The sequence below is a fragment of the Haliaeetus leucocephalus genome, unplaced genomic scaffold, assembly GCF_000737465.1.
Source record: "Haliaeetus leucocephalus isolate CR32 unplaced genomic scaffold, Haliaeetus_leucocephalus-4.0 Scaffold2, whole genome shotgun sequence".
NCBI classification, from domain to species: Eukaryota; Metazoa; Chordata; class Aves; order Accipitriformes; family Accipitridae; genus Haliaeetus; species Haliaeetus leucocephalus.
Genome location: NW_010972438.1, coordinates 9,298,277 through 9,311,537, shown reverse-complemented (window position 1 = coordinate 9,311,537; position 13,261 = coordinate 9,298,277). Strand labels below are relative to the sequence as shown.

Sequence of the window (13,261 nt, the reverse complement as noted above, 5' to 3'; positions counted from 1 at the left end):
GGATTCATTAAGCCCCTGTCTTGACTAGAAATGCCTTTGTGCATGATTACACTGGCAGAGGCACTAATGTGGGTTCGATTTCATCACCACAGTAGCTGGTTCCCAAGTGGTAAAGATCACTTGGAGAGTATAAGCACATTTCATAGTTGTATTTGCATTAGCTGTTTTCATTTGTGCCACCTTATAATCAAGCATTAGCTGGTGTCAGCCGGGCCTCGGGCTGACGAGGCTTCTTCAAGTCTGACCTGCCCCGTGGGAAGAGCGCACGTGGCAGCACCCTTGCCAGCATTACACAGACATTGCCACTTTATGCCTTTTTAGGTCACTGAGAACTTCTAAAAACTCCTTCCACTTAGAGACACCTACTAAAATTTCTGCCAGAGATGTGGTTTTGTTAAATACTTTTCCTACGTGATATGCATCACTCTGGCTGGTCATGACCATCAGAGCCTCTCTGCTAAGGCAGGGGAAGAGCTGCTTTGTATCCAGGTTTATTTTTGCTCTCACAAGGGGGATAGGGATACAGCTCCAGCCCTGACCCTGCAAGTGGCATCACACAATTGTGATCCTGGTGGCTGTGCACCACCTCCTTTGGTTTTGTAATCTCAATTACATAGTATTTTCAGTTAGTGGGCTTTGGGGGTTGATTCCTTGCTGTGCACTCTACAGAAATCATTGGGTAAAAGCAGTGGCTCCCAAAGCCCAGTAAGGTGATGTTTGGTTATTCCAGTCCTGAATACTAGAGATTACATGGAAGGGAGGAAAGACCCCAAATCACTGGCAATAAGAGGATGCTGCTAAGATAGGAAGGTGATGGGAACATGTGTCGTACAGCTCAGCAGTGTAAGATATACTGTAAAATGAACAATTAGATGAACATTTCAGGTTGTACATCCTCCTAATTATCCTTTTAATTATTCATCTAAAACAAGTAAAATGACCCCTGACAGAGCCATAAATTATTTAGGAACTATCAAATATTTATTAGATGCAACTGAATCCCCACAGAGGTTTTTAACAGATGCACACGAATCTGCTTTCCTGTATTCCTCATCTCCTACAATTTTATCTATGGAATTTATAACCGAGTGAGATTTTCAGTATTTAAAATACTGCTGAGCTTATTGGAAATCTTTTAAGGGAGGAAGAGAGCAGTGGTGCTTTTGGTCACTCGTGTTTCACAGATCTGGCGTAAGAAGACAGTGACCACCAGCAGTACCCTGGCTGACACAGGCAGTATCCTCTAGCCAGTCCTGCACCACCCGTCTTCCTGCACAAACACTTGGATGCAAAGGGAGTGCCGAAGGAACCAGAAATCACGGAAGGAAATACCCCTGGGATGTCACTGGCACAATTTAGAAACATCTGAACGTCTCATGCAAGTTAACACTTAGATGGTTTTAACATAAACAATTTAAAGTTGAGATGTGTCTGAATTGTACAATTGCACCTGAGATGAGGCTGCTGTAGCCAACTGCGTGTACTCACGGGCGGGCAGCCCCGGTGCGGCCGAAAGCCTAGCCTTCAGTGAAGCCTGCTACTGATTCACCAACAGAGGAATAACTTTTATTTCGCAACTAGTTTTTTTTGTTTTTTCAGCAGTGAATAAAATCCTCCCTCTTACATAACAAAATTGGATTTGTATTACTATTCCCATTGTGATGACACAGTTGGCTTGAGAACACAGAGAAATCCTTGTGGGTTATGCTATTCCCATTAAAAAAAAAAGAAATCAAAAAAACCAACCCAAAAACTTTAATCACAGGATTCTGGGCACAGCAAGCAGTGGTCTGCAATGGCTTTTACAAGAACAAAATTCTAATTTTAGTTCTGTTTTTAAGCAACAGTTTTGTAAGGGATGAGCAGAAAGGATTTTGTAGGGAGTAATTTTTAGGAATCGTGCATATTAAAAATGGGAGATGCTAGAAAGGCAGGTGATCTTGTAGTGAGAGCAGCAGACAGGAATTCTTTGAAAGCTGGATTCAGCTCTTGGTTGGACCATAGACCTCCCCTGTAACATGTACCAGCTTCCACTGTATGATTTTGCCCTCTATTTGGACCTACAGCTTTTGTTGTTACATAAAATACAAAGGCTTTTGGAAATGAAAAGGAAATACAAAGAAGATCCTTTTGACCCTTATTGAATCACATAATAATAATGTCAGAGTTACTGTAATAAAACCCAGTTCTTATGGAGGACATCTCATGAGTGGGTCTCAGAAATGTTATTGTTACTCTCCCCATTTTACAGAAAGGAGGAGCAGGAAGGTTAAGGAAAGTACCTGCCATGTCCAGCAGTAAGAGGTGGGACAGGGCACAGGGGTTCCCCTCCCACCCCCCAACAAAATAGAGGAAATCCCACAAACAGAGGATCCCTTCTTTTCCTAACTCATGATCTGTAGACCTTCAGTGGTTTGTAAGGCCAAGGAACATGATCAGCCATTAGTCTCTGGAACCACATTAAACAAATTTTGATGGAGTTTGCCATTTAAATTCTAATCGAAGTCCAATAAGGAGGGCAAAAAGTCCTTGAGAAATTTGGACTTCGGGATTTTCTATAGTCTGTGTAACTTCATCATGACTTCCATAATTAGCCAGCATTACTTGTAGACTTTTTTTTTTTTACACCAATCCCTGTAAAGAGGAAAATGATGACCCAACATTTTACTTGCATTAGAAAAAGTATTCTAATATAATGAGCAAAACCTGTAAAGGCTTCAGAAAAACCGTGCTAAGAATGTCTTTCTCCTTGTTCTGTGTGTGCAGTTGCTATCCTGCTGAAGGACGATTATTTTGTCAGTGGTGCCGGGTTGCCGGGCAGATTCAAGGCAGAGAAAGTGGAGTTTCACTGGGGTCAAAGCAACGGATCAGCTGGCTCTGAGCACAGTATCAATGGCAAGAGGTTCCCTGTTGAGGTGAGTGGAAACACATGCACTTATGTTCTCGAAAAAAATAAAGTCAGAATGTATTGCTGTAGTTTGAGACGACTGTGAAATAGGGCAATGTTTCCTTCAGTGAACATATCACTTTCAAGGCCCTTCTGGCCCTCGCAGCACTCTATCTATCATCTCTTATGTGCTTTTGCAATGTCAGCTCTGAGCTCTGCTTTGCTAGCATTGCCAGCTTTCATGTCCCATGGGTTAAGTTGCAAACAGCCACTTTTCTCGTTTCTCCCATAAGCTTTTCATGTGTGGGAAGGTCTCCTTGCGAATATCCACAAAGTGACCTCATTGTCCTCCAAATCTTTTCTTTCCCCTGATGCTTACAAACAAATAGCAGCGGTTTGGGAGCCGTCATGCTAAGACCGCTGACTTTCATCAGTATAGCTTCCTTGCACACGTCCGGCCCTCTCTCTACCTGTATTCAGCTGCGGTCCCTTGCCTTGTCCTAACGGGACGTCTACATAGATCCGTGCAAACAGCCGTGCATTTGCTCTGCCTGTGCAGGAGCCAGCTGGACCCGGGCCAGCCCCGGTCTGACAGCCGCCCGGCTTTCAGAGCAGAGCGCTGCGCCGCAGCGGGAGCGGGGTATCGGCTCAGGCACGGCACCCTGCAAACGCGGCCGTGTTCAGAGCACGGGGCCGGGCGACTGTCTGCAGCTGACCGTGAGGATGTGCCTTGAGATGGCAGCGAGGGTCCCGGCGCTGTGGGCTGCTGTGGAGCCTGGGGTGCGGTTGGCTTGTCGCTGATGGTCCTAGGTCGCTCTGCCATCGGCGCAATGTTTTCCCTGTCAATAGTTTGTTGATACTTTTTACCCTATATTCAAGGTCTTGCATGGTGAGATAAAACAGATGTTATCTGGACTTACCTTTGCCTGTCAGTAAGCAGATAAGCACTTTCAGAGCATGGCACGTGGACGTGAACGGTTTGCGGGGAGTTGCACTTGCCCGGAAAGTTCACATTTGGGCAGAAATGGTTGTCTTGTGAGCTGGGTCTTGCAAGAACTTGATTCAGCCCCCAGCTTGCCATAATTTGTCACATGTGGCTTTAGCCAAGTCATGTTTTTCAGGAGGTGGGAAGGGGCTTCCAAAGCACAAAGGGAGGTTGTAATAGACTCTGGTGCATGACTAAAACCTCCGATTTTCACCTCCCTGCTCCAACTGCCCCATAACACAAGAATTGGAAGCCATTTTTTGTCTCCCAATTCTGAACCTGTACATTGGATGTTCTGTGAGGCAGAGATTTTTATCTTCTTTTTAACAAGCTTTTTCAACAGTTTCTGGCATGATGTATAGCTGTGATTTCTAACAATGGGCCACCCCTGAACACGTGGAGCAAAGGCCCAAACATTGTCATGCTGCCCTGTCTGCCTCAGTTGGCCATTCTGGTATTTGTAAATGTATTTCTGCGAGGTGGAAGGAGCACTCAGGAAGTCTACAGAGCCAGTCAACTCTTCTGTTGAAATTTCAGGGAGTGGAGATGGTAAAGGAGCCTGGGCCTTCTTGTTTGTGTCAGAAATAGTATTTCCACTTCACAAACACTTTTTTATGATGCGAAGCTTGATGCTTATGATGCTGGCTTGATGAATGGAAGCTATTTTACTTTGGAAAAAAGCAAATTCCTAAGAAATAATTTTTCTTTGGTTTAAATAGTCTTCATTTTCTTTTTGGTTGGTTGGAATATTAATTTTTTCTACTTTAAAATTGAAAAAAAAAAAAAAAGGAGACTGCCTTTCAGAATTTAGGTCACTTGTTTATGACTGCTGTGCAAAATAAATTGCTCTATCAGATAGGTTTAGTGTTAATCCTAATAATGAAAATGTAATTTTCCAAGTAACTTGTATTCACTGCAATGACAGGAACGTCTGTTCTCTGGCCTTCCTGGGTATGATGGCATTAGCAGAATTCCCACAACCTTTTCTTTACTATTGTAAAGGACAAGCAGTTTCCAAACCAAACCTTTCCCTGTTGTGATGCTATCTATTTCCTACCCAAGAATTTCAAATTTCAATCATGTACTGCAAAGGATTTTCATGGGTGGATTTTGAAGGGTGCAGTAGGTCTAAGGTGATGAAACTGAGTCCTTTTTCCCAATACATGCAAAAGCAGTCCTCACAGTTGGGATTAGACCTCTCAAATAGTAGCTGTACATGCATGCATGGTGGAGCTTTTAATTTGTAATGCTAATTGTAGTTCAGCTTGCAACTGTCTGATGCAACCCTAATTGCCTGGTGCTGGGAGGTCTGTGCCAGAAATACTGTACTTCATTTGAGAAGTGGCATTTCTAGGAAGGCTCTGGAAAGGAAAACCCAAACTCCTATCCTACAGAAAGGAAAGCCCAAATCATTCTGATTATTCTGAGCCCATGGATGTAGGTAAAGCTTTTAAGGAGCATGCAGGTACTGGCATTCCAGGGCTGCAGCAGTTACAGTGGCGATACAGCTGAAAGGAAACATTTTCGGAGTCTAACTGTGCAACCAGATGTGGACTATGCAAAACCCATTAGTTCCAAAGCACATCCCAAGGGAATGCAGATAGATCAGCTTCATCCATAGACTCTGCTCTGTGCGCATGAAGTTTAGATGTTTTTTCCTCTGGGAAACAAAGTGCTTGTTGGTAGTCTTTTTTTTTCTTGAAGAGGATGCAGAAACTAATTAGATATGTCAGATATAATACAAAGCATTATTGTTTGACCATGTTGTTTGGTTTTTATTATTACAACTAATGTGTCAGATGGTAAGGCTGTCTATGTTAATTGGTTTCCTTCATTGAAGCCCATCTGGATCATATTTTTTTGTGATTTATATGTTAAATTAGTTTGTAAGATATATGAGAACATCCTTTTGTTTCCTGCTTTAAAGGCATGTTGGATCAAAGGCGTATTATCTTGCAGTATTTTTATGCATATGTAGCATATTGTGATTCCTTTTCAAACCATGGCATATGTAATGGTATTCTTTCATTATGTGGTCTTGATTTCTTATTTATTGATTAGATTTTCCTTGGTGATACTTGAGCCTTATGAAGCAATTATGAGCTTGGCCGTCTCTGAAGTAGCATTAATGAATGGAGATGTCCACGTGCTTCAAACTTTCATCCACATCCAGGTTCCAGTTTGATACCAGGCCTGGTCAGCATTAGCCTGAAGTTTCTTTTTCCCTCCTTCTTGCCATTTTAGCACCATCATTTGGGTGAGGCCAGGAACCAGCGCTGTGCTGCTGAAGATTAAAGTGATACCATTAGCATATTGCTGTGCAAGTGGAGCGTGAATCCTAATAAGGATGTGGGCTCTGTGCCAGCTTAGAAAAAGTCTCTCCTTTTTTCTTCAAGTTAAGAAAAGTTTCTAACATTGCATTCTCTAAATTTTAATGAATTGCTGACTCCTTTGTATTTTGTTATTGTTTTTCTCCACTATAATTATTCAGGTTTTTCTTCTTCTTTCTGAAGTCGAAACAATATAAATGAACGTGCAAACCCTAGAAACCATTTAAATGGTGAAGTGACAAAATTAAAGAAGATGAGCTTCCCTCAGGCCAGGAGAGAACCCAGGTTCCCCTCATTAGAGCCAAGAGGAGTAATTGCAGCACTTTAATCTCCAGTGTCACTGCGCCGGTTAGCAGCCCTGCCTGCGCAGAGCTTGCGGCGGGCAGGGCATGCCGTGCGGGCTGCCTGCTAGGAGGGAAACCCGGCACTTAATATTTCATAGGCAAGCGAACAGCTGACGTGGCAGTGCTGTGCTGGCAGAGTTCGGTACCACCGTCCCAGCGTAACTGTGATTTTTGAGCTGCTTCGTATTCATTTTTATGCAAAATGCTGATTATTTCTGTGAAGAGCAGAAATCAGAAGAGTGATTTTAATCATGGCTGTGTTAATTTGATGTGAGCTTTGGCTGTTTATGAGCTTTCTCTTTAATGGCGCTAATTGTCAGTTATAATATGAACACCATTATACAGTAATATACAGTAATTTATTTAGTAAATGAGAATCTTATTCCAAGGACCATACTGCAATATGCCATAGAGACCTCATCCCTTTAATCTTACATGAACAAACTTGCACTGTCTAGGCCAAATTGGTAATAGGAACATCAACTGGGCTTCTGAAATAGCAATATGATTTCATACCCACAAGTACCAGCATGTGTGGTTTTGGAGATCTCGAGTTTTTCTCTATTAAAAAAAAAAAAAAAAAAAAACCCCCCAAAAACCCAACAAAACCCCACAAACCATTCAGGAGAAAATGAAGAGCTAATACCCTTTTGTGGCAATTAACGAGCTTTTGCATTATGTTGATAGATTCATTTTACTAAATTATTATTACAAAACAATCATTTGCATTAACAATTCTTGCTCTTCTTTAAGTGTGTTTCTTAGAAGACTTTCCAGGTTCTAATGGTGTCTTTGTTCTTGCTACTTCTTTGATTTTCTTCCTTTTCCCTTTGAATATACATACTAGCTTCAGCGTGGTCTAGTTCTACAGCTAGTTGCTCTAATTTGAATGCTCAGATCTCCTTGCCAAAGTTTATCACTGTGTGCCATCCTACTACTCATTATATCGCTTAAATTCTGATGTTTTATATTATCACAGGCAGAAGACAATCATGTCATTAATGTAGAAGAAATGTGTGGTATTCAGTGCACAAAAACCTTTATTTAGGTTCCCCTACAGGGAATAAACTGAGACTAGTTAATGTTTTTTTGTTTTATCCTGAATGTCAAGTCTTCCTATTCACACCTGGAGTCATCTACAGTATATGCCCAGCCTTTTGTCCACCTGTGGATGGCAGGGGATATTTACTTTTTAATGTTAGAATTGAAGCTTTCCCTGCTCTTTAGTTTTACTCTTGGTGCATTTGTAAGTCTGTTTAGATTTGTGCATGCTTTCTGATGTTAAGATGAACATATCGCAGTATGTTTTCTTGATATACAGGAGAGAACTAACACCTTGTGTTGCTGTGTTGTAGCTGGGTTTATTATTTTTGGCATCCAGCATATCTGGTAATTGTAATTTTGCAAAGATCTCTGGCATTGACTTCAAGCACAAGTAAAGCCTAATTGTGAAACAGGGAGCCAGTGTTGGTTTCATTTCCTTTTATTTCGTTTACTAGTTGCTCTTCAAATTTCCTTGCCTCCATCTGGCAAGATGTAGCAAAGCAGAAGTCAATAGATGATGGAGGGACCTAAAGAGGACCACTGGGAATATATCACAGTGAGAGACTTTGACTGTCTGAAGTAATTTTACTGTAATATTCTCTCCAAGGACCAAATCCACGCTTATAGGGTGATACTTAGAGCTCCTAGTGACTTTGATGGGAGATGTGCTGGTGAAACTCTGAGTGAGGATTTGGCTCCATACTCCTGCTGTCTGTGCTGTAGAGTGTCCAGGGAATTTAGCATGCACTGCTTATTCTATCTACATCTCTTACAGCACCCCTGACTTAATCATTCAGACAAGGAGATGGCTTGGGGATTTTCACATTTAATTATTTTTTTCCTTTTTTTTTTTTTTTTTTCCCCAAACTGATTCTTAGCATGGTTTTTTTGGTCTGTTTTCTTACAGTCTTCTGTCTCCCCTTTCCCCACAGTCTGCAGGGGTCCAGATAGCCATAAAATACTCTAAAAATACAAGATGCTAAAAAACCAAAACTGCTGCTCTGTCTTATCTCCAGTGAAGTAAGATTTTACTCCAGGAGTCTCCAGACTTTACTCCTTTTTGCTCTTCACTGCTTTTAAAACTTGTTCACGTTTCCTCATCATCAAGATATCGGTGTGTCATAATTTTAAAACATAAAATGGATGGATATTTTGAGCACATGGCTGAGTTTCCATCATGTTGCACTGTAAAGACTGTGAGCAGTGCAAGTTAAACATCATCTTACAACTCTCTGGTTTACCATTTTATTTTCCTTAGTGTAGCTGATACACTGTTTCCTCACAGTTGTCTTTAGTGCCTCCCATATACTGACAGGAGAATCAGTTGAGACTTTAATTAATGACTTTATTGCAGTCAAGGTTCCATTTTAGTGCAGAATGCTTCATCTTGTAGTAGTGAAATATTTAGTCTCCATCTGGCTGATCTTTTCTGTGAATGCCCCGTGATAATTAAGAAGAAACACGAGAGTATGGTCTGAAATTAAAATATGTTTAGTGGAGGGGTTAGTGTATCTTTGGACTGTTCTTGTAGAGACCCAGACAAAATTTAGGGACGTAACAGCAGTTTGGTTTTATGGCAGCATCTTCTCGCTGCCTGCCAGGCCCCAGTAATTTCTAGAGTTGCAAATGTTACAATGCATCCAGAGTTTTATTTTGAAATAACTATCCAGTAACATGAACCAGATATAACTCTTTTCATGTTGGCTGGGAATGTCCTGCTTTCCCCGAAGGATTTCCACTGTCATGTTGAAAAGGTCGAAGGCAGTAGCACTACACTGCAATTACGGTATGTTAATGATGAGCTAAGAGTTGTACATTTCTCTTAACATAAATCCCTTATTTTCTACATGATTAATTGGAATCTGGAAAGACTGACAAGGAAAAGGAGGATCAGATGGGGTGAAAATAAGAGATAAGAGGCTGACAGCCAGCTCTTGTTGTAAAGGAGAGTTATTTTGAATAGGAGAAAAAAATCAATACAAAGGTTGGAGAATTTGACAGAGTTATAAGAGCTACTTTAATGAAAGGTAGCAGATTCAATAGGATTGTTACTTGAAATGTGGGATTGTCTGAGTTAGAAAAATGTGACTGTCTCTCCCTAGCTGTAAAGGTGAGCTTACATCCTGAGCTTACTGGGTACTTAGGCCACTGGATTTACTGGTATTCACTCTAGGCACTCAATGTGGCAAGAAAAGGGAAAAAATGTATGGGAGCTTGCTAAATTCTGTTCTTCTAGAATAGTTACTTGATTATGGGAGGAGAAGGAAGAGGACAGCAGGTGATAGCTATTTCTGCTGCTTCACCATGTTAGGTAGCTACCATGTTAGAGTATCTGGCAGGCTTCCGCAAGGTAAAGTGTTTCCTTATGAGAAGGTAACTTCATTTGGCCCTAGCTGTAAGGAACAAGCTATGACTTTGTTAGACTCAAAGGGACATTTCGCAGGAGCTCTTCTCTGACATATCCATGTCAGCCTCCTTCCCCCAGCAGTGATGGTGAGAGGTGAGCGCAGGTAGGGAGGCTGGGTGTGGAGGCTTTCTAACCCAGGTTGGAGGTGAGGTGAGGAGTCAACTGAACCGTAGCATCCCTGCAAGCAAGTACATCTTGGACAGAAGCACCACTTCATTTAGTATGGCTAGGTACAGGGGCTTCAGTAATGCGGTGAAAAGAAATTTGCTCCTGCAGCTATTAGAGGGCTATTTCATTGCTCTCAGTGGAAATGGCCACCTCAGTCTTAAAGAGGAAGCCAAGTTTTCCAAAATCGCTCATAGCTTTTTAAGTTTGGGAGCTTAGACACAGGAAGGCAATTTTTTCAGAGCCAAATGCACAGCCATGAAGTGCGTGAGGTGAAGAGAGGTGAGCTGCAGGTCAGTCAAGTGTCCCTGGGCTGCGGGTGCTGAGCGTGTGTACGTGTGCACCAAGTGTGCAGGTTGGCTGTGCACAAGGGTCCTGGGACATTGGTTAAAAACACATGAAGTTTGATAAGGGCTCAGCACTGCCTCTTTCCGTCAGGCAAGTATAACAGTCCTGGGGCTTTGGGACGTCTTTCCCTGGAGATGTATGACCCTTCGTAGTTATTCCAGTAGGCCCTCTGGAAATAACAAAGACAGATAACATTTGGCAAAAAAATAAAGAAATGTTGCACAAATGTGTTAAGAAGTGATAATGTTTCCTTGGCACACAAAAAATCAAAACAAAACCTTAATGTGGTTAATGGGCTTCTTGGTAGTTTGTTGCCCAGTATTTCCCATGGAAGTCATTTACTGGGTCCCAAACAGTGGGAATAGATTTCACCAATGTTAATCATGATTTAAGGCAGCAAGCAGGAAATGATTTAAATTGTCTATTATACTGGTGCTTTACTGATTGCATTTTTGGGTTTTGGGGTTTGTTTTTCTTTCTTCCTGAAGGATTCTAAACAGTTGCTGTAATTTCATGCCAAGAGAATAAATTACGTCAGCCATGTTTTTCGCAGTTAGAAAACTCAGTACATTTATTCAGGTTTTACCTTTTTTTTTTTCCTGTTTTATCACATGTTAAGGAACTGTTTTATAAGGGAGGATGACCAAAAGCTTGTGTAAACCAGAAAGGAAGATGCATCTTGCTGTCTGGTTATTTGTGTATCCAAAAAGGTTTTCACTAAAATTGGTTTTATAATGCGGGTCACCGAAAGGCTTTTTAATTCTAGGAGGAGACAGGCTGTGAAATGCATTCACTGTGGACTGTTCTGATCGGTACTATCATATTTACATTGTTGCCCTCCCACCTGAATCCCTCTGCTGTCTCTTATACCGAGTTTAAAAGCTTTTTGGGACAAAGAGCGTCTCTCTGCTGGGTTTGTGCAGCGCCTGCCCCAGTGGAATTCCTGCTCTGGGATACAGCAGTGCTGCTGCTGCTGCTATAACCGCAGGCTTTGCAGGAATGAATTGCTTTGTTTTTTCTGTGATAAAGCTTCACATGATGTAAGAGATCAGGCAGCAGTATGAGCGTAGTCCCTGTTATTTCCCCAGTTCACAGGCACTGTATTTCCAGACAGGATGGGAAGGTTAACTAAAGTTGAAAAAGGATCTAAAACACAGCAAGAGTTTACTGTCTGGTAGAAATGAAATAACAATCAAGCGGTTGAAAATGAGAAAAAAAGGTATGTGTTTGCTCATGCTTTGAGACACACAGCACTCATCTTTCTGTAAATAAAAAACAATTTGGGGAAAATAGTCATATCCCTGAATACGTGTGTCTTCCTACTCCCTATTTTTCTACCCAGCTTAATAAACAACATTCTGTATTCTCTAATTAGTTGGGCTTTTCAGCACATGCCTCAAAAGGCTGATAATGTCCTTTTCTATCACCATCCCATCTAGGCTGGCTGTCCTCAGAGGGGGGCTTTCCTTTATCCTCTGGCTTCAGAGAGGAGGCAAAGGGGGCTCATATTTCCAGGAAATCGCAGCCCCTTCTGCTTCCTGCCTGCAGCTGCCTCCAGCGCGCTCACTGCCTGGGCAGGAAAGCCTTTGTTATTGTATCCCTCAAAGAGGGCTTGGGTATCGCCTATTGACCATTCAGGAGGGATTTTTTTATAAAACGTAGCTTCTGATCTACATGCATGTAAGAAATACAAATTTTGGCTTCCTACCAGAATTAGAAATAGCATTACCAGGTGGGAAAGAGCTTTTCCCCCTGCAGTGGGGTAACAGTTTGTTAATAGTTTATTCAAGCACAGAAAATGGCACCTGGTCTGCCAAAAGAGCATTAGTTTCTCCAGAGGGGACTGTTAATTGTCTAGGAAAAGAAGATTGAAAGTGTCTCCCTAATAAGTTAAGGATGAATCATTCTTCTCTGGGACTGGGGGCAAATCTGATTGTTGAACAGACTCTCAGACACCAAATAAAGAATGGAGAGGCAACCTGGCTCACCCCGGGTGGTGAATGTAACTTGAGAATTAAAAACATGCGTTAGCACAAGATCTATCACACATTTGTTATGGAAGGGAGAGAGATCTTTGGGATTTGATCATGCCAGGGATGGATTACATTTCTTGAATTTTGTCATTTTTGTCTTTATAGAGCTTTTAACTACATGCTGTGTTTTGAAGTTCATACCTGCAACACCGCTTGTGTTTTTGCTCTTTACCTTAACCAGATTGCTGTAAGGGTGATTTTAGTTGATTTTTATTCCTACATCAAGGCCTTCCATTCCTTCAGGGTGGTGGTGCCTACAACTAAGATAACAAATTCAGTGCTCAATGCCTGCATGCAGCGCTCAAGGGTTTTCAAAGAGTAGCAGATTTAACTTTTTAGAATGCAAAACTACCCACAGATGAGTAGCCAAAATTACAAAATTCATGTGAAAAGAAGGGGAAACCTTTTTTCTTTAGTTTCTCATCACCTTTGGTTAGGCAGGAAATTCTGTTCCTTTCTCTGAGGTCTAGATCCTCTTAGGGCAGCCTTGAGGAGAAGGTGGCTTGCTGAGAGTTGAGTGACACATTTAATCTTGTGGAGGCACATACCAGGCAGGACCATAATATCCCTTAAGAAAAAGAAATGTCATTACATTCAGTTCAAAATAGGAGATTGGAGATAACGGGAAGGTTTTAAAAAAGATTCATTTGAAATTCTTTGCTTGAGAGGTCTCATTCTGTTTGGGAGGCAGGAATGTGAGCGCTCACTTAATGAGCTG

The 13,261-nt window shown here is 41.6% G+C and overlaps 1 protein-coding gene across 1 annotated transcript in view; it reads left to right on the top strand.

Annotated features, from left to right (window-relative positions):
• Positions 1 to 13,261, top strand: part of PTPRG (protein tyrosine phosphatase, receptor type, G) — a 412,490-nt gene that overhangs the window by 225,442 nt on the left and 173,787 nt on the right. Inside the window, exon 4 of the mRNA XM_010571016.1 lies at positions 2,767 to 2,915. Within this exon, the coding sequence (XP_010569318.1) occupies positions 2,767 to 2,915 (149 nt within the window). The remainder of the gene's footprint in view (positions 1 to 2,766; positions 2,916 to 13,261) is intronic.